The sequence below is a fragment of the Ciconia boyciana genome, chromosome 8 (assembly GCF_034638445.1).
Source record: "Ciconia boyciana chromosome 8, ASM3463844v1, whole genome shotgun sequence".
Lineage (NCBI taxonomy): Eukaryota > Metazoa > Chordata > Aves > Ciconiiformes > Ciconiidae > Ciconia > Ciconia boyciana.
This window is the reverse complement of record NC_132941.1, coordinates 67518586-67544846: the sequence shown is the minus strand read 5'-3', so window position 1 is coordinate 67544846 and position 26261 is coordinate 67518586. Positions and strand designations below refer to the sequence as shown.

At 35.2% G+C, this 26261-nt stretch overlaps 1 protein-coding gene across 1 annotated transcript in view; it reads left to right on the top strand.

The window, feature by feature from the left end:
• CFAP46 (cilia and flagella associated protein 46) overlaps positions 1–26261 on the top strand; it is a 91250-nt gene that overhangs the window by 38039 nt on the left and 26950 nt on the right. Inside the window, exons 22-40 of the mRNA XM_072871728.1 lie at positions 433–614; positions 2596–2727; positions 4790–4955; positions 8799–8883; positions 8997–9135; positions 9664–9847; positions 10299–10458; positions 13393–13616; positions 15039–15164; positions 15543–15710; positions 16096–16244; positions 17718–17816; positions 18082–18211; positions 19180–19326; positions 20717–20917; positions 22480–22586; positions 23411–23593; positions 24452–24587; positions 25458–25646. Of these exons, the coding sequence (XP_072727829.1) occupies positions 433–614; positions 2596–2727; positions 4790–4955; positions 8799–8883; positions 8997–9135; positions 9664–9847; positions 10299–10458; positions 13393–13616; positions 15039–15164; positions 15543–15710; positions 16096–16244; positions 17718–17816; positions 18082–18211; positions 19180–19326; positions 20717–20917; positions 22480–22586; positions 23411–23593; positions 24452–24587; positions 25458–25646 (2907 nt within the window). The remainder of the gene's footprint in view (positions 1–432; positions 615–2595; positions 2728–4789; positions 4956–8798; positions 8884–8996; positions 9136–9663; positions 9848–10298; positions 10459–13392; positions 13617–15038; positions 15165–15542; positions 15711–16095; positions 16245–17717; positions 17817–18081; positions 18212–19179; positions 19327–20716; positions 20918–22479; positions 22587–23410; positions 23594–24451; positions 24588–25457; positions 25647–26261) is intronic.

Genomic DNA, 26261 nt, shown 5'->3' with positions numbered 1-26261 from the left:
GATCCTATAATGAAACTGTATGTGAAACACTGTTGTTGTAAAACCAGTTCTATCTCCCATTTGTTACCTTTGGCTTAACTAAAATGGGCTCCGAATTTTGGAAGTCCTGTTCCCACTGATTTTCAGAAGAGGACTGAGGACATACAGTAAGTCTTGGCAGATACTACTGGTTAAAAGGCATGCACACTTATAGCTGGATTTACATGCACTATTATAATATTTACTACAGGGTGAATGATGCTTCTCTATTATATATTTTGATTGTTCTTGTAACTCTTTGGTTTCCTAGATTGTTTTATCATGTACGTGTTCCATATCCGGGTGGGCTGTATGAAAGGTACAGCTGTAAGCATGTAAGTGCTATAGAAAAGAGCATGATAAAACCCCGAGATTTAAACTCTTTTTTTTTTCCTCTTTTTTTTTTTCCTGCAGTTAGTGAAATTGGCTTTAGAGTGCAGTTGGTCAGATTCTTTAGTGGAGTTGCAGACACTGACACGACTTACATATTTTGCATATGTATCACATGACTATGAAATAGTTATGACTTGTTCCAAAAGGATCTTGCAATCAGATGAGAATTTTTTCCACAATAGAGATACTGAGAAATATGAAATGTAAGTATATGGAATTTTGCATGATACTGTGGTATACTTGAACTAAGTTTTGAAGAAAGAGTATATAGGGTAAATGCATCTGATCACACAATCAAAAGTGAAGGAATCTTTTTTACAGAGAAACTGCACAGTTAGAGGTGAAAGTGAAATTTTCCTACTTCTGCTGACTCTGTCATTAGTAGTTACTTAAGTACTGCAGATGATTTAACTCTGTAGCATAGCCTGAGTAAAAGGCAGTGTGAGATCCAGATTGTGGCTCTGGAGCCAGTTCAGGAAGATATATCAATTTTGTTATCCAAGTGAGTCAACAGGTCATATATACATGTGTTTGAGTGTCTTCCTGGGGAGCATTGCTTTTCTGAAATGGTCTCTGCTCAATGGCAATCATGGTCTTTTCACACTTTTATAATTTCCAAGCAGAAAGTAGCTTATTCTAGTTCTTTTGGTGATGCAAATTGCTTCCAATGCTGAACTGGCTCTAATACACAAAGGGTCTACACAGTTCATGGAACAAGATGGAGCTGTGAATGATAATAGGTGATAGCAGCTACTATATTCCAAGCTCTGGTGTCAGGTAGTCTTTATGGTCTTTATTACCACCCGTGCATATGGATGCTTTCTTTAAAAGCCCAGTGTCTTACTTAACTGATAATTTAAAACTTTGATCTCAAAGAAAAAAAAGGTTTTGTATATAAATGGATCTGTTGGTGGAGTCCTATATTATAAAAAGGTGATATCCTTCAATCCTTCTATTTTTCTACATAATTTCTTCCAAAAACAGAATGTCATTTTATCAAAAGAGGAAGGGATCAACGCCATTTAGTAACAATTTGTTGGAATGTAGGAAGTTTGAAATAAATATGTGAAACACGTCAAATATAATTTCTGGTTCGTCTCTCAGAAAAATAATTTCTCTTTAAAAAAAAATTCTGCTCTTTGAAATTCATTATTGTTTGCTACAAGGGGAAAAACATGTAAAACCAAATAAGATATCTTAATATGAAATATGTAGTTTCAGTACATGACAGAAATGGAGAAAATACTTGCTGCATATCTAGCAATCTGCAAACAAGTGAATGATAAAATGTTTGATTCTTTGACAAAGAAGTGTAGTAATGGATTGTCAATGCTGTTTCCAGAGAAATGGAAAATAAACTTAGTCTTCCCATGGTAAAGCACAACTTTATTGGGGTTAAATATTTATTTTTAACTTTCTTTTGTTGTTGCTAACTTGTACTGTAGAACACTGGTGTCCTCTCGTGGACACAAATAATAACTGCACGATAGTTCTCACCACAGGATAGGAACTAGGCCAACTAGAATGTCTATGTTTCTGTATATGGTTGCACATTGTAACTAAGACATTAAAAAAAATCTTGCAAATTGTATTACTTCTTTTCTTACAAAATCACTATTAACCAAAGATATCAAATTTATTTACTTATTTATTTTTAACTGATTCACAGCTGCGACTGAAATCTACATACTTTTGTTTTAAATGTAGTGGAATATGATACAAATCAATTTCTCCCGATCCCTGTGCATACTTCACCAGACATAAGCAAGACCAATTCCAAAAGTATCAAAAATTGTCTAATTTTCCCTATTTCTGTTTTTAATTGCTTGCCGTGTAAGTTTGACTTTGGACTAATATTTTGTTCGATGTACAATAGTGAATAATGGGGAGAAAACGCCAAATCTATTTTCTCCCCTTGCTAACTGTAGATAATAATTTTTTAAATCTGATTTCACAGTTATTTTCATTAGAGGTGTGAAAAGATACTTTATTTCTGATATCTTTTCACAAAATGTTCAGTTTTTCAAATATTTTCTGATTTTAAAAGGAAAGTCAGTAGAAGCATTTGTAACTTCCAAAGCTAGGGACATCTATTTAGTAACAATTTGAAAGCATCATTAATAGGAACTGATATGTTCTTAGACTGTAAGACTAGCACTTCTTGAATTATTTGCCTTTATTCAGGCCTGCTAACAGAGTGAGACAAGAAATGTTAAGCGCTGCTGCCTGTATACAAGGAAAGAGTATAATGGAAAATTTGTCTGGAAGAAAACATTTACGTGTAGCAGCATCAAAAGCCTTTGTTCAGAGTGCCAGGTATGTTTTATTTTGAGAGAATACTAATATAAAACAGACCTAAAATTTGATATACAGATTTGGGGATCGATCAACATATTCTCTCCCAAGACATACAAAATAGTTGTGAGTTGAAATGCTTAACAAAGGATGTGACAGATTTTTACAGTTTAGTAAATTTATCAAGTACCATAGCTTCCACATAGCTGATCTTGTAATATCATAGGATCATAGGAAAATCTGGTTGGAAGGGACCTCAGAAGGGCTCTAGTCCAAACTCCTGCTCAAAGCAGGGCCAGCCCAGGGCTTTATCTAGTCTGGTCTTGAAAACCTCCAGGAATGGAGACTGCACAGCCTCTGTTGAGTAACATGCTCCACTGCTTGACTGTACTCATGGGGGAAAGGTTTCTTCTATCCACTCTGAACCTTTCTTATTTCAACTTATGTCCATTCTTGCTTGTCGTGCCATCCACTATGAAGAGCCTGGCTGCTGCTTCTCAATAACTTTGTCAGGTTATTAAGAAACTTCTCCTCACTAGGTCCCCCAAAGTCAACTCTTCTCCACGCTGAACTAGCCCTGTACTCTCAGTCTCTCCTCTCAAGGCAAGTGCTCCAGTCCCTGGATCATCTTGGTGGCCCTCCACTGAGCTTGTTGCAGTTTATCCATGTCTGGCGTCCGTTGGGTGGCCTAGAACTGGATGCAGTAGTCTAGATGTGGTCTAAAGAGTGCTGACTAGAGGGTGATAATCAATTCCCTCAATCTCTTGTCTGTTCCTGTTGATACAGCCCAGGGTGCTGTTGGCCGTTGTTGCCAGAGCACACTGCTGGCTGATTTTCAGCTTGCTGTCCACCAAGACCCCCACATCCTTTTCAGCAGAGCTACTCCTCAGCCAGTCAGTGCTCAGCCTCTACTGTTGCAGAGCATCATATTAATATTGTGAACTGTATGTCATGAACCCAAAGTGGAAAGATTTGTTTTAAATAATGAACAGGCAGGAGAAGGTGATACATGGATTATGCATGACTTTGGTAGGAAATCTTTGCTATTTGGAAGAAAAAAATTAATGAGCAAAAGTAGGCAATTAGAACTCTTAGAAGATGAACACGTGACGGTGATGTGCGGCTGTTAACATGGTAATACTTTCTTCCTTCCACTGATCATTAAAAAGAGAGTGATGAAGGAAGTTAGACTAGCCAGTGTAACGGAACTGTAAGGTGTTGTCATTTTTTTAAATTTGCATGTCATGACAAGCACTTTTTCAGGAAGAACTGAACATGTAGATGTATAGCTCAACACATTCCAAAAGGGAGACAAAAAGTGGTGAGCAAACACTAGGCCTTAATAAGTCTAGTGTTAAGACATAAGGTATGTGAGCATATGGACTCTAAAAATCGTGAAGCTGGGGGAGAAAATTACAAAGATAGCCAGATTCAAACTCTACTTTTTAAAAAAATAGTAAAACTATTCAATGGGTGATTGTTTAATACCAATCCATAATTTTTACCTAATTTCTAAAGCTTTTGCTCACTCATATGAGTACTGTGTTGTATCACAATCTGGAGAATTAATAGATTTTATTAATTCAAGGTAACATTTACATGGAATATGCTCGAAACAATTTGAATGCAGCTAGAGGCATTCAGGGTATATTGTTGTGTTACAGGGGTACTGTACTATGCAAAATCCATAGCATTTTAATAATTGTTTTGTTCTATTTTGTAATGCTTTTAGAATGAGAAATTAACATAATAGGAAGACAAAAAAGTAGATTATTCCAATGAGAATGTCTCGAGTAGATTTCTACTGTTTTTTTAATGAAGGCTCTTGAGCTAAGATTACACAGAAATACAGTAAAACTATCGATATGGTACTTGTTTATTGCTACTTCTGCTGTGAAGGTGTTTTGTATATAGAAATGGAAAATACCTTTTGTATGAAGCTCATATGCTAACCCCTCATTGCTGAGATTATACATGGTGGTGCCTAGATCAGGTAAACCTGGATGTATGTAGAAGTAAAATCCTTTATTTTGGCTAGGGTATGACTGTTTTCCTTCATTAAGCTGTACTTCACTTTCTTTAGGTACGCAGGTGAAGCCGGAAATTATTCCCTTGTAATGTTTGCAGCTAGACACTTTTGGAATACATGTTTACCTTTGCTAGGTTCTCCACATGACAGAGAGCACTTTAAAGAACCTACTGAAATAATTCTTAAGAATATAATTAAAGCAGAATCTAAGAATAATCAGGTAAGAATAACTAATAGGTATTGTTAATTGTGCTTGTGTTTAGTGATTGGTACTGGTGATAAAGAAAAATTTTGGTTTGCTCTGAAGCTCTGGGTGCATACTTCAAGATACCTTTCCTAAGAGGGGAAAGCACCTTATTTGTCATAAACACATACATGGTTTCTTACCTGCATTCATATAGCGCACATTCACACATACAGGAAATCACATACGCTTTTTTTCCATTTGGTGGTTCTTCTGGTTTTAGGCAATTGTCAGGCTTGTAACAGTTTTCTTCAAAATAATTTGCTGTCTGAAGGGCTGTAGTGGTTCACTTTGTGAAGCTTACGAAAGGGAATGTTTAGAAAATATTCAAAAGAAAATCCAGAAAAAAAATCTGTCACTTCCAGAAAGAATGAGATCTTAAAACACAAACTCAGGAAAAAAAAGAAGTAACTAAATTAAGGTTCCGCACACCTGCAGATTCAAATTTCTCTTCTACCTGCAAAAAGGAATTTTTACTTTGCATGTTTTCGGTTTTTTAAGCCTATTTAGCACTTCGGCAGTAGGAAGGAGTTATAATTCAAACTGTGCTGGGAGTCGGTGATAAAGTTAAATACTTGTTGATTATGAACAGCATGTGTAAACTAAAGAAGTCATCCCTTTGAAACAATATGTAGGTGATGTGTATCATGTAACACATCTCGCCATATGAAATTTCTTCTGCGCACTGAAACATCCCTACACAGTTACAACTTTTCTTACTTCAAAATTCCCCGGAGCTGATCCATTTCTATTTCTAGATTTGATTTATATGTCAGTGAAGCTGATGGGAGTTTTCCTGTGCATTTCCATGGGCACAATTTCAATTAGAGCTTGAAGGGTTTATTAATAACTCTTGCATTCAAGCTCAGTGGTACCAATGTGAGTCTGCATCTCAGATCATCAAGCAGTGTAGTACAAGAACAGAAGACTTAATTTTGATTTCTTCTCAAGCCGTGTATAAATCAGAAATAATCAGAGATGGTGACTGGTCTGCTTGATTCTGGGTGTGTAGGAGAGAACTGATGAGTACACTGTGTACTTGGAAGCACAGTGAATATTGTAACCTTAATGGAACTTTGACAGTGTTTGGATATACAGCAGTAATTGCCTATAGGCACAGTTCTAAAGGTTTAGTTATTTGCATAGATGATATATTTAAAACCAATAAAAAGGAATACTTCATTATGTTAACTATATATAGTTAACTCACTACCACAGCATATTTTCAGAGTGAACACTTAATAAATTGTATTAAAAAGCAGGACATTAACGTAGATAATGAAAGTATACAGGTAAAGATAGCATAGACTTTTTATGTCTGAAAATGCTAGTAATTCTTGTGAGTTAGAATATATAGTAACTTCTGGTATTAGTTAGAAAAAGTATTTCCCATAAATAGAGCATTCTCTGTTTGATTATTTCTGGAGTTACTGAATTTTTTTTTATATATTGTAGTAACCATGGTAAGAGGCAGGAACTGGTCTCCAGTGATCCTTGATCAGGCTAACTCTAGGCAATTTTTAAATGCAATCACATCTGGAGAAGCATATAACAGAAGATAACTTTTAGTTTAGTTCAGCAAGGCAGTGGTTCACTTACTTGAGATATGTGCCAGCCTGAAAACTAAAAATGGGTTTTTAAAAAAAAAAAAAAAAGTAAAAGCAAGTACTACAAAAGCTTTACCACTGCTATTACTAGCTTTCTTAAAACAAGATTACAGATTGTTTTTTCTCTCAGTTTGCTGCAGTCAGCATTGAAGCTGTCCTTTACCCTCACGTTACTTCCACAGAATCATAAAATCACAGAATGTTTTGGGTTGGAAGGGACCTTTAAAGATCTCTAGTCCAACCCCCCTGCAAGGCATCTTTCACTAGACCAGGTTACTCAAAGCCCCGTCCAACCTGACCTTAAACACATACAGGGATGGGGCATCCACAACTTCTCTGGGCAACTGGTTCCAGTGCCTCACCACCCTCATAGTGAAGAATTTCTTCCTTATATCTAATCTAAATCTACCCTCTTTCAGTTTAAAACTGTTGCCCCTTGTCCTGTCACTACAGGCCTTGGTAAAAAGTCTTTCTCCATCTTTCTTCTAAGCCCCCTTTCTATAGTGAAAGGCTGCAATAAGGTCTCCTCAGAGCCTTCTCTTCTCCAGGCTGACCAACCCCAACTCTCTCAGCATTTCTTCATAGGAGAGGTGTTCCAGCCCTCTGACCATGTTTGTGGCCCTCCTCTGGACGCACTCTAGCAGGTCCATGTCTTTCTTGTCCTGGGGATCCCAGAATTGAATGCAGTACTCCAGCTGGTGTCTCACCAGAGCAGAGTAGATGGGGAGTATCAGCTCCCTCAGCCTGCTCGCCACACTTCTTTTGATGCAGCCCAGGATATGATTGGCTTTCTGGGCTGCAAGCACACATTGCCAGCTCATGTCCAGTTTTTCATCAACCAGTCCTTCACCGCAGAGCTGCACTCAATTCATCCCCCAGTCTGCACTGATATTGGGGATTGCCCTGACCCCGGTGCAGGACCTTGCACTTGGCCTTGTTGAACTTCATGAGGTTTGCATAGGCCCACTCCTCAAGCCTGTCAAGGTCCCTCTGGATGACATCCTTTCCCTCTAGTGAATCAACTGCACTACTCAGCTTGGTGTCATCAGCAAATCTGCTGAGAATGCACTCAATCCCATTGTCTATATCACTGATGAAGATATTAAACAGTATCGGTCCCAGTATGGACCCTTGAGGGATGCCACTCATTACTGGTTTCCACTTGGACATTGAGCCATTGACTCTAATTCTTTGGATGTGGCCATCCAGCCACTTCCTTATCCGTCTAACAGTCCATCCATCAAACCAATATCTCTCCAATTTAGCAGCAAGAAGGTTGTGGGGGACCATATCAAAGGTCTTACAGAAATCCAGGTAGATGACATCCATAGCTCTTCCCTTGTTCACTGATGCAGTCACTCCATCATAGAAGGCCACTAGATTAGTCAGACTTTATGTCTTCATGGAAGTAAATGCTGATTTGACCAAATCTGATAAATCTTTGATGATGCTAATGTAATGATTATCCAAAGGTTGTAGCTACAGATTGGGTGATTTATTAGCTTAGTCCTTTATGTATTCAATGGTCAGTATCTCAGTAGAACTGTATATGGATCTATTTGTGAAACAAGATAGTGAATTTATCTTTGAAGTTGTGAAGCTGTGCTGTAGAGGGGAGGGAAACCGTTATCACATCTCTCACCCTTGGGTGAGAATTGTGATGGTCAAATTTTCACAGGTAAAGCCAGCTAACCAAAATGGGACACGAGACACTAAGTCATCTTTTAAAAATGATCTGAAGATAGTCTGAAAAAATAAGCCATTACATGTTTTTAACCAGAGAGGTTGTGGACTCTTTACTTGGAGTACTCAAAAGATGACTGAACAAGGCCCAGAGCAACCTGCTCTATTTCAGCCTGCTTTCAGCAGGGGTGTAGACTAGAGAGCTCCAGAGGGTTCTCACCAACCTCAACTATTCTGTGATTCTCTGACAGAGTACTTTAAGATTTCATGTTATTTAATCAGTATAACTGATTGAATATTACTGAGTCTGGTTATTGCTGTATTGGTTTTGTATTATAGAACTCATTCTGGAGAAATGGCTGTGGTTTTCATCTTCTGCACAAGTAGCTATTTAAGTAACATGTTAATAGTTCATATTAACCATATTAATTGGTTTCCAAATGAAACAGAAGTACAGTAATACTTAAAGATATATGTTAACCAAAAGATAAAGGGCTTTTTCTTTTTCCCTTTTTTTTGGTCTTTTTAGGAGAAGAAAGATATGTTGCCTTTGCATCAGTGGATTACAAAGGATTTTCAAAGTATTGGATTATCAGTTGGATGCTTTCTCCCAGGCAAGTTCTTCCTTCTATTGATCTAGTAATAAAAAAAAAACCCAACAGTATTTTGTAATATCATTATTCTAATTCTGCAGTATATTAATAAATCATGTGAATATACTTCAAAGGTGCTGAGGAAGATCTGACATTAAGAACCTCCTTATATGGGTTATTATTCCACATATACGCTGATAAAGCTGATTGGGAGACAGCACTAAAAGTCCTGGATGAAGCTATTCAGGTTTTGCCTCAGACAAGACACAGGCTGTAAGTCAGTTGAGTTATTTTTACTAAAATAAGCATCCTGATTCTTGAGAAGTATAAAACTCTGAGCATTTTTGTATTTTGCATTTGGAAAATATTACGATTACTTTTTGTCAGCCTGTCAGTTCTTACAACAGAAAACACTGTTGTGTCTTTTCAATGAAAAAGACATACGTTGGCAGTGCTTCTTATCATTAATGTGTTTGTAATATTTGTAAATTTCATTTTTTAAAAACTTGTATATAAGTGGTACCTTACTTTTCCAAGAAAATAGGGCATGAAATGTGGCTATATAGCAGAAACGTTAATTTTCCTAGCTATAAACCCATTTACGTTAAATGGAAACTAAATTATCTAGGGTACTGTTTACATAGTCTTATCCGAGTTCAAAGATTTATGCCCTTTTATGTCAGTTTATGAACTTTACATCTCTGTGCTATACTGATATGAACTAGCATATCTATCCTACTTAGAAAGTTACTTTACAGGTACAGATGCAAGTAATTTGGAATTTTTTGGATCTTTTTCTAGACTGATTTTTAAACATATGGCTACAGTGAAGGCAGGATTGGGATACAATTTTATGATGGACATTCAGAAATTGAGAGGTGAAAGTGAAGATTATTTGTCACATATGTGGCGTCATTTGGTAACAGTCTCCAGAAGTATTGTTGGACAGTTAAGCTGTTTTCAAAATGCAGTCATTGCTTTACAGGTTTGTCAGTTTTTACTATATGTTCAAATGCTGATAGAATTATGTTTCTCAAGTGATTCATGGGATTGCAAGTTGTGTGAAGTATATAATTGAACTGGTAGGAAGGCCATATACTTGACCATTACTTTTTGTCACTTTGAAATTCCTCTTCAGTTGGAATACTGTGTATTGTTGAACCTTGGTATCCAGTAAAAGTTCAGTTGTGTCCTGTCAAATAAAAATGTCTAAGAGTAGCCAATTGCAAGAAGTTTTGATAAAGCAAAGAATTACCTGGTAGAGTTTTCTGTTACATTCTATTTAGCATAACTCTGATTATGTGATACCAATAAAACTGCTCACTGTCAAATTATTATTTTTTGCTTCTGTTAAGACTATATGGAACTTTTGAATATAATTTTGATGGCTTACATCACCAAATATAAAAGAACCTCTTCCTTCATTACTTTTATAGAAACAAGAAAATGAATGGCAGAAAGTTGATTATCTGATGGAATTTGCTGAATGGTTATATTGTAACCAGTTTCCCCTCAATGATGTTATTAAACCTCTGGACTGGGTGGTAGATCTCTTGCTACATATGAAATTTTCTATGCAATCCTCACAAGAAGAAGGTATGTAAAAGGTGTATATCCTTCAGAGGAATTTCTCAGCAGCAAATGCAAGGGACATTTTTAATTTACAACTTAGTTACCACAAAGTGGCACCAGCTTGGCTGTACTTTCTCCAATACTCCCTGTCATTTGTTCAATGCTAGCTTAACTATATCTGTGAATTCTGTGTTGTGCCTTGGAGACCTACCCTCAGTCTTTTGGTATAGTAAGATACAGCTCCTGTCTGACGTAGGGATTCCTGAGTTGTGAGATGCTACCAGAACGCAGTGCTAAGCAGTTTGTTTCAAATGCATCCTCATGGAGGGCCAGATGTAACTGTAGGAAATGGTTTCTGTGCCAAGATTAGGGTACCTATGTCCATTGCTCTTTCCTTGGCTTTATCTAGGATTTTAGGATTGATTTTTCAAAAGTGACTTTCAAAGGGATGTACGCTGTCAAGTATTTATGTAACTGTAAAAATTCTTTGGTGTCCGTTTGCAGTGGTATGGACTCAGTGACCTATTTTGATAGGATATCCCATTATTTAATTGGAAAAAAAGTATCTACTTTCTTGAACAATGCTGTATTGTGTGGCATTAATCAACATCTGCTCTGCTTTTATTTTTGTGTGGATAGATGACATAGATCAGACAAGTACTTCTGGTGTTTGCATTGAAAAAGATAAATGTTCAGTGTCTCCAGTATCACACATTGGATTAAAGTCACAGTAGCAATATTCTGTTCATTCTTTTCTGTTAGTGGTTTTGTTGTTTTTTTTTACAACCCTATGGCGATTTAAAGTTTGTACTTGTTCTTTAATGATCTTCCCACCCAGTTTCACATGGCTGCTTATGGTTACTGGACTTCTCACACTGCCTATGTTTCAGGAAATTTTTTACAAAACTTTTAACGGAAACCGAAATAATATAGTAAGAAAAATTAAATTCAAATATAAAACAGCCCAGGTTGGAAGGGACCTCAAAAGATCATCTGGTCCAACCTGTTCTGGAAAAGGGAGCCTAGATTAGATTATCTAGCACCCTGTCCAGCTGTGTCTTGAAAACCTCCAGTGATGGGGACTCCACCACGTCCCTGGGGAGGTTGTTCCACTTATAGATGGTTCACACTGTCAAAAATTTCTTTCTTATATCAAGGTGAAACCTCTCCTGGTGCAAATTGTACCCATTGCCCCTTGTCCCCTCCATGTGGCTTCTTATGAAGAGAGAGCCTCTGTCCTCTTTGTAGCTGCCCTTTAAGTACTGGAAAACTATGGTGAGGTCCCCCTGAGCCTTCCCTTTTCCAGGGCGAAAAGACCTTAACTCCTTAAGACTTTCTTCATAGGGCAGGTTCTCCAGCTCTTTGATCATCTTCGTGGCCCTCCTTTGAACCCTCTCTGGTCTGTCCATGCTTTTTTTGATTTGTGGGGACCAGAACTTGACACAGTACTCCAGCTGCAGCCTTGTAAGCGCTGAGTACAATCAATGGGGGGGATGGTCACATCTCTATCTCTGCTAGTAATGCCCTGCCGATGCAGCCCATGATCCGACTTGTCTTCACTGCTGTAGCAGCACACTGCTGCCTCATGTTCAGCTTGTAGTCCACCAGGATTCAGGTCCCTTTCAGCAAGGCTGCTCCCCAGCTACACAGATCCTAGTCTGTACTGGGCTCTTTGGTTATGTTGTCCTAGGTGCAGGACCTTGCACTTGTCTTTGTTAAACTTCATATGGTTCTTTCTAGCCCACTTTTCCAGCCTGTCCTGGTCTCTGTGTAAGAAGGCTCTCCCTTCTGACATGTCCACCTCACCACCCAGTTTGGTGTCATCAGCAAGCTTGGTGAGAGTGCTTTCAATCCCATTGCCCAGATCATTGATGGAGATGTTGAACAGTGTGGGTACCAATCCCTGGGGGACCCCACTTGTGACAGGCTGGCAGCCTGAGTAAAAACCTTGGATCACCACCATCTGAGTGCAGCTGGTTACCCAATTTCCTACCCATCTCACAGACCACCTATCCTGTCTGTATCTTGCCATATATATCTTTTATTAGGAAAGAATAAAATTAATCTGCTGAACTGTCCCTTTCCCTAACTTTATACTGTGTTAGTCATGCTCAGAATTCACTCAGTTTGCCTGTTACTTTAATAACTTCATCTGTGACAGTCATTGGATTATGTGATAGGTTTTATGTTACTGCACTCTGCTTTATGTTGTAGAGCATCAATTTGATGTTAAAAGAGAACTTTGTATTTATAGAACTCCAAGCTGAAAATCTGCTGAATTACTTGGTTTTGAGCTGAATTTCAAGCAGAGTTGGAATTTCTATAAAACATCAGTGTTTACTGAAAAATTACTAGAATTACACAGCTCGAAAGAGGACTGAGTAGCAGAGTATCTTCTGTAGTTGCCATCAAGAGCCATTAAGTTATGTCGTTACAGACACAGTGATGAGCTTGAGCTATGTTCTAGACTTAGTTGACATTGAGCCATCTGTAATTAGATTATTAGCCGTTTCTGTTTTGGAAATGAGTGCTGGCCAAATACACTTCTTGCTGGCTAGGCTGCTGGTAGTTAGGACATGGTCTTTGGTCACTGTAGAAACCGCTACATCAGGATCAAGAGGATTTTTTATTTGACTGCAACGCTACTTAAGTGGCTGAAATAAATAAGTTAGACCGTCTTTCCCACAAATTTATTTTCAAGAAGACATAGTTAAAGTGTGCTTCCTGTGGGTTTAATTTCTATGTCAGACTTGCATCATTTAATATACATTACATTATTCGTTGGAAACATGGTACAAGTAGCATTGCATCACCATAAGAAGAACATCTTCAGTAAATGGATTTCCATTTTTCTGGGTTTTTTTCCATAAATATTTTCATTTTCAATTAAAAAATTTTAACTTGTGAATACGTTTTTTCAATACTGTCACTGCAAGCATGCTATTTGTTTTTTAACAGAAAAAAATACTATACCAAAATTTTCACCTACAGAAAATTTGAAGATAGACATTGGAGCAAATGATACCATGCCCCAAATTAATTTGGAAGATTTGAGCAGTATTAAACAATTGGAAGCTTTGTTTAGAGCACAGACATTAATGGCTTTAATTTCTGGTCATAGTTCTCCTTTTCATCAGCAGCACTGTTTGATGGCATATGCTTGTATCGTCCGTATCTGGCAGGTGAGATTGTATGAGACTATATTATATTACAATGTGTCCTGTATATTTCAAGTTATCTTATATATATCTATAATTATGGTGCCAGCTATTAATTTGATGTTTTAACTATGTATTTAGAATTTCCAATTTTATGGTATAGTTAGTATGTTTTCTCAGGTTTAGGGATTAAAGAAGAAAATTGTTTCTCTCAGGAAAATAGAGAAGAGACATTAAGGATAAAAGCAGTGGCCCAGTGTTTCTCTGGAGTACATTCATACATTTTATGCAAAAGGTTCTAAAATTTTGTATTTTTAATTTGTTAAAGAATCATAGCAGTGGCAGAATACATGCTGAAGACATTGCTGACAGCTCTGAGGAACGGTAACTACAGATCGACTTTCACTTAGGTTGAATCAAAAGGCTGTCATTTGACTCAAAGAAATTGTGTGACATAGTTAAATTCAGATGTTGATTTGTTTGTTAAGTTTTGAGAAAAAGTATAGACAGGCAGTGTTCACTGATTATTATTCTCTAATCACTTTTTCATTGTTACAGCATTTCAAATCAAACAAATCTATTTCATTTCTCATTGATATGAATGCCTAATTTAAATGGCTATTGAGAACCATAGCAAAAATCGTAGGAAAACAATTATACATTAAATATGAGTACACCTTTGAAGGGACTAAATCTATACTGGATAATAGTAATGCCACAAATCATTATAGAAACAATCTTAGTACTATATATGGGACATATCAACTAGATTAGTAAGCTGTAGCTTGTGCATGATTTTATTCCAATTAGCTATAAAAGCCTGCAACTTGTTACTCCTGTGGTAATTATGATCAAGTTTTCATTGTGAAATCAGTTTAGACTCTAACATTTGATGGAAGACAGGAAATTGAAAAATAAAAAATGAATATTGATATTTTCAGATTTTAAATAAACATAATTTTTAATGTCCTGAACTTGACTGTCTGAGTGTCCTACTAGAGAAAAAAATATCTGAAAGGAGTATTACTGTTTGAATAAACTGTTAAAAATAAAAAAATTAAGAGTTAATGCAGCTGTCAGTGCCAGTTGTAGGACAATGACAGTAATTCTAAGAACTCATATTTACAGCTGAACATATTACAGCTGTGAGAAAAAGGATAACCATGTAGCATTAAAGGAATGAAAGTACTATAGGACAGCTTAACCTTGTTTTGGAGTACAAAGTAAAACAGGCTTGACTGCAGATGTTCATTTCTAAAGCAGGCTTTCAAGTGTTAGGACTCCATAAATAACTCCATAGAAGTCTTAAAATGTTCTCTGAAAACCTGAATAATCCAAGCCAAATCATCTGCCTCTGACTTTTGAAAATATTTGAAATATTGAATAATTTGAAAATAATGAATTTGAATATTGAAAATAATTAACTGTAATTATTTTATTATCTAGGTATCATTGTCAGCATCAGGACCTATTACAAAAGTATTATCAAAGTCTTCACAACTTACAGCTCCTCAGAAGGTACAGTCAATAATTGCTCCTAAGAAAGAGAAGGACAAAAAGAAAGAGAAACAAGTAAGAACCCCTTTGCTGTGGAATTAAAACAATCATCTCTTTCTAAGAGATGTTTCCCTGGGCTCATTTGTTAAATAGTTCCGATGCTTTCCTGTAAAGACTCTCATAACCTGTGAAGAATTTCTCTGTGAGTCTGTACATCATACCTTCACTCTTGATCGCATGGACTTGACAGGTCATAAATTTACAGATACTTTTTCTTTTGTGTGTTGCATTGGTCAAAATACTGCTGTTTTGTAAAAACCCCAGTCTAGAGGTCAAGAAAAAAAAGACAAAACTTCAAAAGATATTAAGCAGATACTTTTTTTTTTTAATATTAGCTGAATACCAACAAGAATGTTAATTTGGCCTCATAAGTGTCCTTATTTTTTATTATAGGTTGAAGTTTCTGTTGTGAAAGAGAAGCCTAAAGGGAAAGGATCAGTTGATACCTTACCAGCAAATGTGGAAGAATGGGCTCATTATGACTGTCCCAATGAAATCAGAGATACTTTTAAACAGAAAACAAATATTTACGGTATTAACTGGGATAATTTCCCAAAACCTGTAAGTATACTCCTCAAAATTCTAAAGCATTTATTATTTAGGAAAAAAGTGAGTAGCAGAGAACTATGTTGTGTTTTAGTTTTTCTGTCTGTGCAATAAAGAGTATGTTCAGACAGCTGTCAGAAATAGGTCCTTGCCATTGTATTAATTAATACTTCAAAAAGTGTTAGTCTGTCCTCTGCATTCTGAAATAAACTTAACTTACAGAATAAATTTACTGGCTTTCTGTGTACCTAGCTACTTTTTCAGCTTCAAAGTTTTTTTGGTTTGGTTTGGTTTTTTTTTTTTAAGGAAAGTTTGGAACTGAAGACATAATCATTAATTTAAAATTTATTCTCTACAAAATGTTGTTTATACTGATGGAATTAAAAACATTTCTTTTCAGACTTGCACTTTGTATTTTATGGACCTTTTATCTAAAGAACTACAGAAAATTTTTTGCCCCCACTTGATTCTTCCCATCTTTCAGCTAGCTGAAGTTATTGCTAATGAAGTTGTGGAATGTAGAAGTCTGTCTGATCTCTATCACCTTCGGTTTGTATCGTTTATTTATTTTAAATAAAAGAGAAACTGAATGGAGTGGACCATCCATTAATATTTCACTAAATAGTAACAAGGCTTTTTGTGACTTACTGTTTTATATTTGTAATGTTTTTTATTTCTTTTCATTTCTTATTTATACATTTTAATAGAGTTTTGATGAATTGGCTTGCTTTTGGAATTAAAGCCACTCAGTTTATCTGTTACTGAACATGATCTCCACGAGGAAAGGTGTACAAGATTATGAACTCAAGTCACTTTCATGTAACTAATTTTTGTAATGCCTTATTGTCACCTAACTGAAAAAAGCAAAGTCCAAAGAAATTTCAATAAAAGTATTATCTTTTAAGTATTCAAAAGGCAGACTCCCATCTTTCATCAAAAATATATTGTCTTTAGCTTAAGAACCCAAATAAATACCCCCAAGAAACACATTCTCTTTTAAGAGATTTGCCTTTGTGACCAAAATTCTGTTATTTTTATGGATGATTAGCCCTAAAAGTTTTGATTCAAAAATATTTAATATACATGCAATGGAAATTTATTGCTGTTTTAGTGAAAACATTTCATCATGCTTTTTTGAAATGTATTGCATAATGTTTGCTTAATAATTAAGAGTCATAAGCAATAATTGTTTGCTTAATTCCCAGTAGTTTGTGAAACGCCACATAAATGTATTTTTAAAATGCTTGAAACTGATCCCATATAACAGAATAGATAAATACTCATATATACAAATATATGAGTGTTTATCTGGATTGCCAATTGATTGCTGAGTTACTGTCTTACAAGACTAAAAGTGATTTACTAATAGGAAATTGATTTGCAGCCAAGCTTTGCCAGACAAATTTTTTGTTGACTCCTCAGGATTTGTTTTTATTTAATGGTATTTTATTTATATCTATGACCTGATTTTTATATATGATTAGATAGGTGTAGATGAGTATATTACTCTCTACTCAATACAGAAAAGTAGGTTAGCACATACACATGTATGGGGTTTTTTGCATGCTGTAGTGAGACCATATTATAAATATTTTAGTACTTTTATCACGATATTTTTGCTGCTAAATTGGAGAGATAGGTTTGATGGATGGACTGGGGATACTGGTGGATGCCCCATCGTTGGAAGTGTTCAAGGTCAGTTGGACGGGGCTTTCAGCAACCTGATCTAGTGAAAGATGCCCCTGCCCATGGCAGAGGGTTGGACTAGATGATCTCCAAAATGTGCCTTCCAACCCAAACCATTCTATTATTCTATGACCTCTATCAATGGGTAGTTTCAACTACCGCATTTCCCCCTTTTTTATTTAAAATTTTTGTTATTGCCAATATTAATCCAGACATAGGAAGGTAGGATTGACAAATGTGGAATGTATGCCCTTTATATATAATGTGTTTATATGAAGCAACATGTGAAAGATTCTGATTGATTGTTTCTTAAACATTTCTTCTTTTTATTCTTAGAATTGCCCTGGTATGTTCAGACCTAAAACTGAGTCAGGCATCTTTGTATCATGAGAAGGCTGCTGGAGAAACATACATTAGTGCATTAGAACAAGCAATGTATGTATTTTCACTACTGTGAAAATTTGGCTGTATTTGGGTTTTTTTCCCTACAGTTGATGTGTTGTTGGGGGAAAAAAGTATTAAAAAACATGATCTCTTAACATAAATTTGGTATATTAGCTGTGCCCTAAAATTCTGTTCATGATTGTTTTGTATCTATCCACAGAGTGAGCGTATGGTGAAGATGCCCAACACACTAATACTTCATTATGAAATACTTTTAAAATATACTTGAATTTACTTTTTCTTTCTTGTGATTTAGGTGTAGGCAAGAGATTGCACTGAAAAAGGAGAAAAAAGTACATACTAAGACAGAAGAAAGAAAAAGGTTTTTTGAAAATGCTAAGCTGAACAGTAGTAGGGATGAGAATATCCTTACTTCAAGTGAAAAGGTTTTTATTTCTGCTCCAGTTTCTTTAATAAATTACTCTTCACTTTTTGTTTTAATATACTTGCTAGTTTGTTTTTAAATAATTTTATACTTGAGGAATACATGAACACAAAAAAAGCATTAAAAATGTGTACTAAAATTCTGCTGGGAGGCATCAGCTGAATGTGAGCTGGGTTTGCCTGGCATATTATTTGTATTGTGGAACAACAAGAATAGAAACTGTATTCATACAAAGTAAAACTACTTTTCTACAAAGGGAATTTGGGACTAATGGAAATCAATGGAAAAGACTGATAAGCAAAAAAGACATTGTATTCGCTCTTGGTCTCTGTTTTCTCTTCTTCCTCTCTCCATTACATCACTGCATACTGTTTTGCTCCCTCTTATACATTGTTTTAAAGGCAGGCAAATATTTCAGCTCTGTCTTTCCTGTCTCTTCTTTAGGAAGATAATTACCTTACTGATATTCTTAAAGCTTACCTCCACTTTCCTCTTTATTATGGCAATTCTATCCTTGTTTTCATCATATCATTTTGCTCTCTTTGTATATTTTTCCATTCTTGTGCATGTAAAATATCTTTTTTTTCTAATTACTAATCCCTCTTGAGTCACCTCCTTTAGGTCTTGCAAATAGTTTTTCTCTTTGATTGTTTTAGTTATTACCAAGAATCAACTTCTTTGTGACAGTAGCAGATCTGAAGTAGTTAATCTGTTCTAAAATTAGTTTTAATAGTACGTGCTTATTAGTTGAATGCCTTTTGAGGATTATAGAATCCAAATCTCACAGCAAACCTGTTTTTCCTGTAATATAACGTTGAATTTTGAAGTTAGAAAATAGAGCTGGACTGTGGGATTTATCAAGAATTGAATATGATAGTTAATAACAATTTGTATTCCATCTAGTTTAGTTTTGAAATTTATGAAGGTGTAATATTTTTTGTTATTTTGTAATATTTTGTTATTTTTCAGGTTTTTGAGTTAAATGCAGTAACAGGAAAAGGACTGAGTGCACTTTCTTTCCCTTACTTGTGGATAGAAAAAGCTGAAGTACTAATTCAGCTAGGCTTGTATCAACCAGCAAGACTTCTGCTTTCAGAGGCCCATGCTGCAACTCAGGTACATCAGAAATAAAATAGAAAAATTAATAAAACGTAGGAAAAATGTTCATTTTTATGTAGTTGTTCCTTATAAGAATAATCAAAGGGCAAAACCAAACCTTCCACACCCCCGCCCCCCCCAACCTGTATCATTTGAGTTACAGCATATATAAGGTGTACCTTTAAATATATGGCACTTAAGTCCAACTTTATGGGAATTGTCTGAAGATTATTTCAACTTGTGAAGTAGTGTCAGCATCTCTGTCTGCTTTGCAGTGACGTTGGAAGATGTATGTATATCCAAATCTTGTTTGTTAAAATAGTTTAGGGATGTTCAAGATTTGCTCATAAGAGAGAGAGAGCATTTAGCTCCATCCTCTCAACATTTTGGTCTTTTGAAAGTCTAGTTATATCATTTTGAATTTCGTTACGGTTTTACTGCTAACTGTGTTTTGATGAACAGCCACTGACCCTGAAATTATGACTTAGAATTCTGGCAGATCTGAAATAAGTGTCCATATGCTCCACCAAACAAATCCACATAATCTCATTATTATGAAGGGTTTATGTTAAAGATATTCTTCCTATATCTACCGTTCTCCATTATAGCTCTCTTCTTGGTTATACAGGTTACTGAAACATAATTACTGCAATAAATCCTTTACTTTTAAAAAAATGTAATTGTTATCCTGTTATTCCACATAATAATTTTTCTCATGTAAGTAAAAACTGCCTATGTATATTTAGCATGAATCATTAATACTTTGAATAATAATATATGAATAATATATTCATTAATAATATATGTCTCTTATTAAAGCATTAATTTAGTATTGTACATTGAGAAAAGTTCAAAAGACATTAGGGAGGACAATAATTTTAATGATATAATTTCTTACTAGTATCCTGTATGTCTGTATGCTGGTATACTATCTATACTGTACACTATATTTGTCTCTTGTATACTACTAGTATATCATTTATAACTAGCATAAAGTAGCATTGTAAATTTACTGGAGCTCTAGTGTATCTAGATACCAGTTGACTAAAAAATTTTTCATCACCACATTTCTTCATCAGATGCTGACAAATGACAGCAGATATATACATACTAAATAATAGCAGAAAAGTAGCTTCTTTGACTTGTGGGGTAGAAGATACGGGAACATAAAGAAATATAAAGTATATTTGAAGATTTGAAGGTCTTCATATGAAGTAGGCACTTCATGATTTTGAAAAAAATGAAATAATATAAGGAGTAACTAAGAAATGCTACAGATAATTGAGGAAATACCATTTGCTTCTTATTTCTGTGCCTATTCATAAGTTTAATCTAAAACATGAATAGAAGTAAATATGAATAGCAGTAGTGGATCTTTTGTATATAGGTCACATATCTTTCATCCCAGGAATTGAGGGCCCTGTATGATGTGTCAAGGTGCTTATACCTATTTGCTGTATTGGCTAACCTGGAAAGAAACCATGGACAAGCTAAAGCACTCCTTGAGAAAGCACAGCTTCTAGGAGGAAATGAACAGTTTTGGTACAAAAGTACTCTGAGTCTAATAGAAGCAATTCTGGAGGAAGCGGGGGAAGAAAAACAGAGCATGGTAAGGAAGTTTTTTTATTTTGGTGGGGGGGTTTTTTGCAGCAGTGGTGCCTCTCTTTCAGTGAAGAGAAATGTTACAGCCTTTGTACTTCAATAAAAGCAAAAATAGGTGTTAAATGCAGTGAATGTTGTTTTCTCTGTTGTGCATTCAACAAACATTAATTACAGATTCCAAACAGATGCAGGCCAGTAGGAATGAGATTTTACCCACAGAAGCTTAGGATGTTTTTATGATAAGCTGTATATCCTTCTATTGAAATAACAGCAATTGTAATCCAGTATGTGTAACTAAATCCCAGAGATCTGATTCTCTTATTTAGAATGCTTGTGTACTCAGACAATTCTGTTAACATTGATGTGTTTATTTTCCATATTTAATAAAGATTATAATTTTCAATATTATTTCCTAGTATGCACTTCCTTTTCAAACATTTAAAATAGTTTTACAAATATTATTTCTAGATTCTGATACTACTGTAAGTATAATATATATATTTATCAAAACCCTTTTCCTGTTTGACCCTTAACATTAAAATATCCATTTACTGTTCAACCCTTAACTTTCATGAGTTTCAGCATAAATATAATCTTGTTGTGTCTGTGATGTTCTGTCCTTTATTGATAATCTGTGCAACTCTGTTTTGTATAGAGGGATTATTTTGATTTGGGCTGAACTCACATTTACAATCATTGAAGGACAAAATAGCTGGTTACCAGTGACAGTATTTACTAAGATTTTACCAGTATAGCTATTAATGAAATGTGTGAGGTGTTGGTTTTTTTTTCCCCTCCACATGTCTGACCAACATGAATGCAGCAGCAAATTTTTTTAATAAGGACAAATCTGTAGATGAGGTTTTGAGTATCATCTAAGGGCGTTTTCATTCAAAACTGTTAGTTGAGGACTTCTTTTACATCCCCAGGTGGCAAAACTATAATAGTGTAAGGTTTGCTTGTGTATTCATATGCTAGTCAGTGTAAGTAAGGATGCAGGAATCTGTCCCTAAGAGGATGCCTGTGAAATACAGACTCAAATGACTATTTAGGTTAGAGGTCATCTGGTCTAACCCCAGGCAAAGCAGGGGTAATTTTGAAGTGAAATCTGACCTTATTGTTGAATCAAGTTGCTCTGGGCCATATATGACCACTTCTCAAATATCTCCAAGAATGGAGATTCCACAACCTTTCTGCGCCCTTGCTACCCCCTCCCCCCCAAAAAAGTGACTATGAAGGAGGCCGAACACTGGAACATCTGTTTAGAATTCCGCTTTTTCCAGCTTAGGTCTGTTGCCCCTTGTTCTTTTGCTATGTACCTCTAAGACGAGTCTGGCTCCATATTCTCTCATTGTGTGTATGTGCTCCATTCACGTAGTCATATCGAAGTATCTAAATATGATCACAACTCATACTTTCTAGACGTACATACAGTTGTCAAGAATCAGTCATCCTGGGGAATATTAGGGAAAGGTGGTTAACGTGTTCTGCACAAAATTTAAGCTTTCTAAATTAATTTAATATTAGACATTTAAAATAAAATTACGAAATTTCTGATGTTACCTGCAGGCTTGTGAGATACTGGAACACACTGTAAATGTGCTCAGACCTACTTTACTGAAGAGACCTAACAGACAGTCGGAGTTGGGTTTTATGATTGCATCCCTTGAAGCCAGGTAACTGTCTTTTCATTAAAATATGTCCAGCCTCTACTATGCAGCTACATTGCAAATATATGGTGATTTTTACCATTCATCTTTATTTTAGTATGGTGCATTCTGTGGTTTCTCAAATATTTTTCTTCTAAGTAATTTTTTTTTTTTTTTTTTTTAAATCTAAGTTTCCTTTCCAGTTTCTTCATTCTCGCATGTAGCCCTGCTACCTGTTAAGTTAGTAAGCTAGTTCAGATACCACGACCTACTGTGCATCGTTTGTCGTATAGGTTACCCAAAGGAGCAAGATACATTTGCCTATGCAGAGGTATCTGTTTGAGCACAGATATTCCCACAACACTATTGTAGTCTGGAGTACTGACCTACTTCTCTCCTCACCATGATCCAAGAAGTCTTTTTATGGTGGAACTAAACAATGATATTGGTTACACTGAAATCCAAGCACAGAGAACTTAAAATGTGTTGGTAAAAGGAGAGAAGTATACAACATTTACACTTCCTTCTCTTTCCAGAAATGTGAAACTTTTGGAATAGAAAGGGAAGACTAATAGTCTTCTCAGTTCAGCTATATTTAGAAGACTGATTAGGCCTAGGCAGTTTGAATAATTGGATACATGGAACAAGTGACACCTCAATCCTAATCTGCAAATATAATATTTTGATTTTTTTTCAGGACCTACCATATATTTGTAGACCACAGATTTAAAGAATGAAGTGACTTTTTCCAGCTTTCTTATAATTTAAAGGAGACCAGAGAGAAATATGTCTGTTTTCAAACACAGCCTGTGCTTTTTGACTGCTATCTTGTACTTAATTTTTATTCCTAGGAAAACACTTATTCAGATACATTTTGCCAAAGATTGTATGGCAATTAACGCTGAGTCTTGTCAGTTGCCGCATATGCTACAGGAATCTTACAATAAATTAGTTCAAATTGAGAAGGACTTCGTTCATTATGGGCATAAAAACTGTAGCGCTGAGATACTGCTAGAATGTGCAAATATTCACAGGTAAGATGATACCTCTGATGAAAAATGTTATTTAACTAGTCCACAAGTGTATTGTTTACATTTTTATAGTCTAATTAAAGATGGAAAAGAGGAGATAATATTGTCAGGTTTTATATCTTGGTGTTACACATCTATTTGCATTCTTGATGTGTTCTGTATTCAGAAAAATACTGCAGAATCAAGAATTCTTTTCACTGAAGGCAGAGTTAATGTTACATGGTACTAGTGATTTTTGTACTGTTTGTGAGGTCGAAACAAAGTATCAAGGTCTCTAAGTCAGCTTTTTGTTTTCCCATTTGTAAAGGCATTTTGGCAGCCACACCAATCATTCTCAAGTATTTATAGGCTTTTACAATTCTTACTGTTGAAATGGCTCTCTAGAAATTGCTCTAATAGCAAAAGTGCAAAATACAGTATGCCTTGACTCCCAACTGTTTCCCAGATGTCCCCTGAAAATGACTGAGATATGTTTTGTACCTGGCTATTCTGCTGTTTTGTTCCTGGCGAATGCATACTCTGGAATATTATCTGCCTTTCTTCTCTTTGTGTCTTGGCATATTCTTGCAGTGCAGCACTACAGTTCCAAGAATAAGACCTTGAAAAAATAATGTGTGAATGTTCACTTTTCCTATTTGAACATTTAGAAAATACATGTACAAAATTAATCTATTTTATCTATTAATTGATCTATTTTATCTATTAATCTAATTATTTTATTATATATTATTGAACATATTGAATATATTGAACATATTATTGAATATATTGAACATATATTATATATGTTCAATAGTGATGATGCCATAAAAAGAAACACTTTCTTACCTTAGTTCCTTTGGGTTTATGGTTTTTTTTCAGGATGATTGCCAAGCAGGAAAGAAACAAAGAAGAAAAGCGTAGTCACTACCTAGATGCTTATGACTTAGCTCAGAAGGCAGTATCCAAAACAGAGGAAATATTTCATAATGTTTGCAGCTTATTTGCAGTTAATGAGGTATGGAGATATATATATATATGTATTTCTACTCATGGAAAAGAAATCTAATTTAGTTGTACTATTCACTCATTCTTGGATAATTCCTGGAAGCCCCAAATGAGATTATCTTCCTGTAGCCATAGGCATTGTTTGAATATAGAAGGAAACATTGCATGCCAAAAGAATTTATAGTTTAAAAAGGGAAGAAGAGAAGCAGAAATGAGAGGATTTGTTTGGTCTTTGTCAATTTTATTTAAATCTATAATTTATCTAATAGCTACAAAATAAAAAGTCTAAACTTGAAGATATTTTTGATTCTCTAAATACCTCACAAGTTTAAAATTCTCCACAATAAAGTGTTTATTTCTCAGGAGAAAAAAAAAAGGTTACACAGAACATTAAGTAGATAAAGAAAGCCTGTCTTCAAAACAGTGTATTTTGGGTAATGAAAGCCTGCAGCCTACTTTGCTAGTGTGTACCATTATTATACTCTAGCATCCAGCTTTTCTTTCTGCTTTACCTTTTTTAAAGAGCAAGTATTTCTGTGCAGCTACCAAAACCATTAATATTAAAATTCTGGTTTTATGTACACATTTGAAACTCTTTTGGCATTAGATATTTGTACCAGGTACATAAAATGTGAAAAGCAAAAGCCCAGCTACTCTTTTTCTATGCTGCTACTTTGATTGCTTTGTAATATATTTGACATTGAAGTTTATCTTTTAAATTACTTCAATATCTTCATAGCAATATCTCGGATCTATTGAGATGATATTGTTAAAATGTTTGCTTCTTTAGTTAAAAGAAATACAACATTCTAACTTCTTATCAGGTAAATTTGCAAAAATATTTGAAATTAGAATTCTACTCCTTTCTTTTGTATTTCAGACTACAAATATTAGTATCCCGTTAATGAGACAACTAGCTAACAGGAAAATAAATCTTGTAGAAATTCTTTTGGATATTTTTCATCTTGTTATTACTGAGAAAAAGCTTAAAAAAGTGGGAGAAGCATCATCTCATAAAATTGTGGAGGCATTCATCAGGGGAACTATTGAAGGTGATGCAACAGAGCAGGTAATACAAAATATTTAGTCCTATGATTTGCATATAAAAGGTATAACAAAGTTTCCCAGGGATGTTTTCCATAGCAGAACTTCTTCCACTACTGAGGAAACAGGTCCCCAGACCATTCATGTAGTTTTGCAGCAAAGAAAGTTCAAGTCTCTGCTTTTTTGTCTTGGGGATGGTTTATTGGGTTTTTTTGTTTTGTTTTGTTTTCTTGGAAAGATTTTGTTTCTCAAATGCAGAGACCTAAAAACCACTAAGAGCAGCAGGGAAATTACTTGAGGCTTTATAATTGACAGGTGTTTTTTTGCATTATCGTCTCTTCTTTTTAAAACAGTTGGTTTTAAGCAGAACTGCCTAACTGAGCTGATGAATAAGAACATAAGACATGCCCCACTGCAACAGAGCAGTGATTCTTACCCATTATTCTGTCTCCGACAATGACAATAGGAAATGCTGTTACAGGACAGCACAGTATCCCCACTGTTCTCAGCGGTACCCTCCCCTTATCCCATGTTTTCCTTGGCACTGATTGTTGTTTGCTTATGGATGTTACAGTGTACTTTTTTTTTTATATCAATTGTTAATGAATTTGTATATCTATTAAAGACAGCTCATTTGTAG